At 40.9% G+C, this 362-nt stretch overlaps 1 protein-coding gene across 1 annotated transcript in view; it reads left to right on the forward strand.

The window, feature by feature from the left end:
* The window catches only part of GJA8 (gap junction protein, alpha 8, 50kDa), a 3,785-nt gene extending 3,711 nt beyond the window's left edge, over positions 1–74 (forward strand). The window contains 1 exon segment of the mRNA XM_009323914.1: positions 1–74. This exon segment is cut by the window's left edge and continues 22 nt beyond it. Within this exon segment, the coding sequence (XP_009322189.1) occupies positions 1–74 (74 nt within the window).
* The last annotated feature ends 288 nt before the right edge of the window (positions 75–362 follow it).

Below are 362 nucleotides of genomic sequence, written 5' to 3' on the forward strand. Positions count from 1 at the left end.
CCACTGATATGAGACCCCTCAGCAGGCTAAGTAAAGCCAGCAGCCGGGCCAGGTCAGACGATTTGACTGTATGAAGGTGCAGGATATGCAGAGCACATGAAAAAGAAAAGCTTGAAGAGAAAAGGAGAGAGAGAGAAAGAATCAAAAGATATTTTTAAGCAAAGTGCTAAAATGGCCATTTGAATATTATTTCCTCTTGAGATTCTCAACTGGAAAGGTACTATCATGGTAACTGTGCCTTATTTGCCCTGTATGTCCATTTTAAAAGGAACATTTTCCCTGTTTCCACATGCCAGCTCACTCCTTACAGTAATATCTACACCGTACACATAACTGATGTCTTTTAAAACCTAACGTGGCAG

The sequence above is a fragment of the Pygoscelis adeliae genome, unplaced genomic scaffold, assembly GCF_000699105.1.
Source record: "Pygoscelis adeliae isolate BGI_AS28 unplaced genomic scaffold, ASM69910v1 Scaffold124, whole genome shotgun sequence".
In the NCBI taxonomy this organism is placed as follows: Eukaryota; Metazoa; Chordata; class Aves; order Sphenisciformes; family Spheniscidae; genus Pygoscelis; species Pygoscelis adeliae.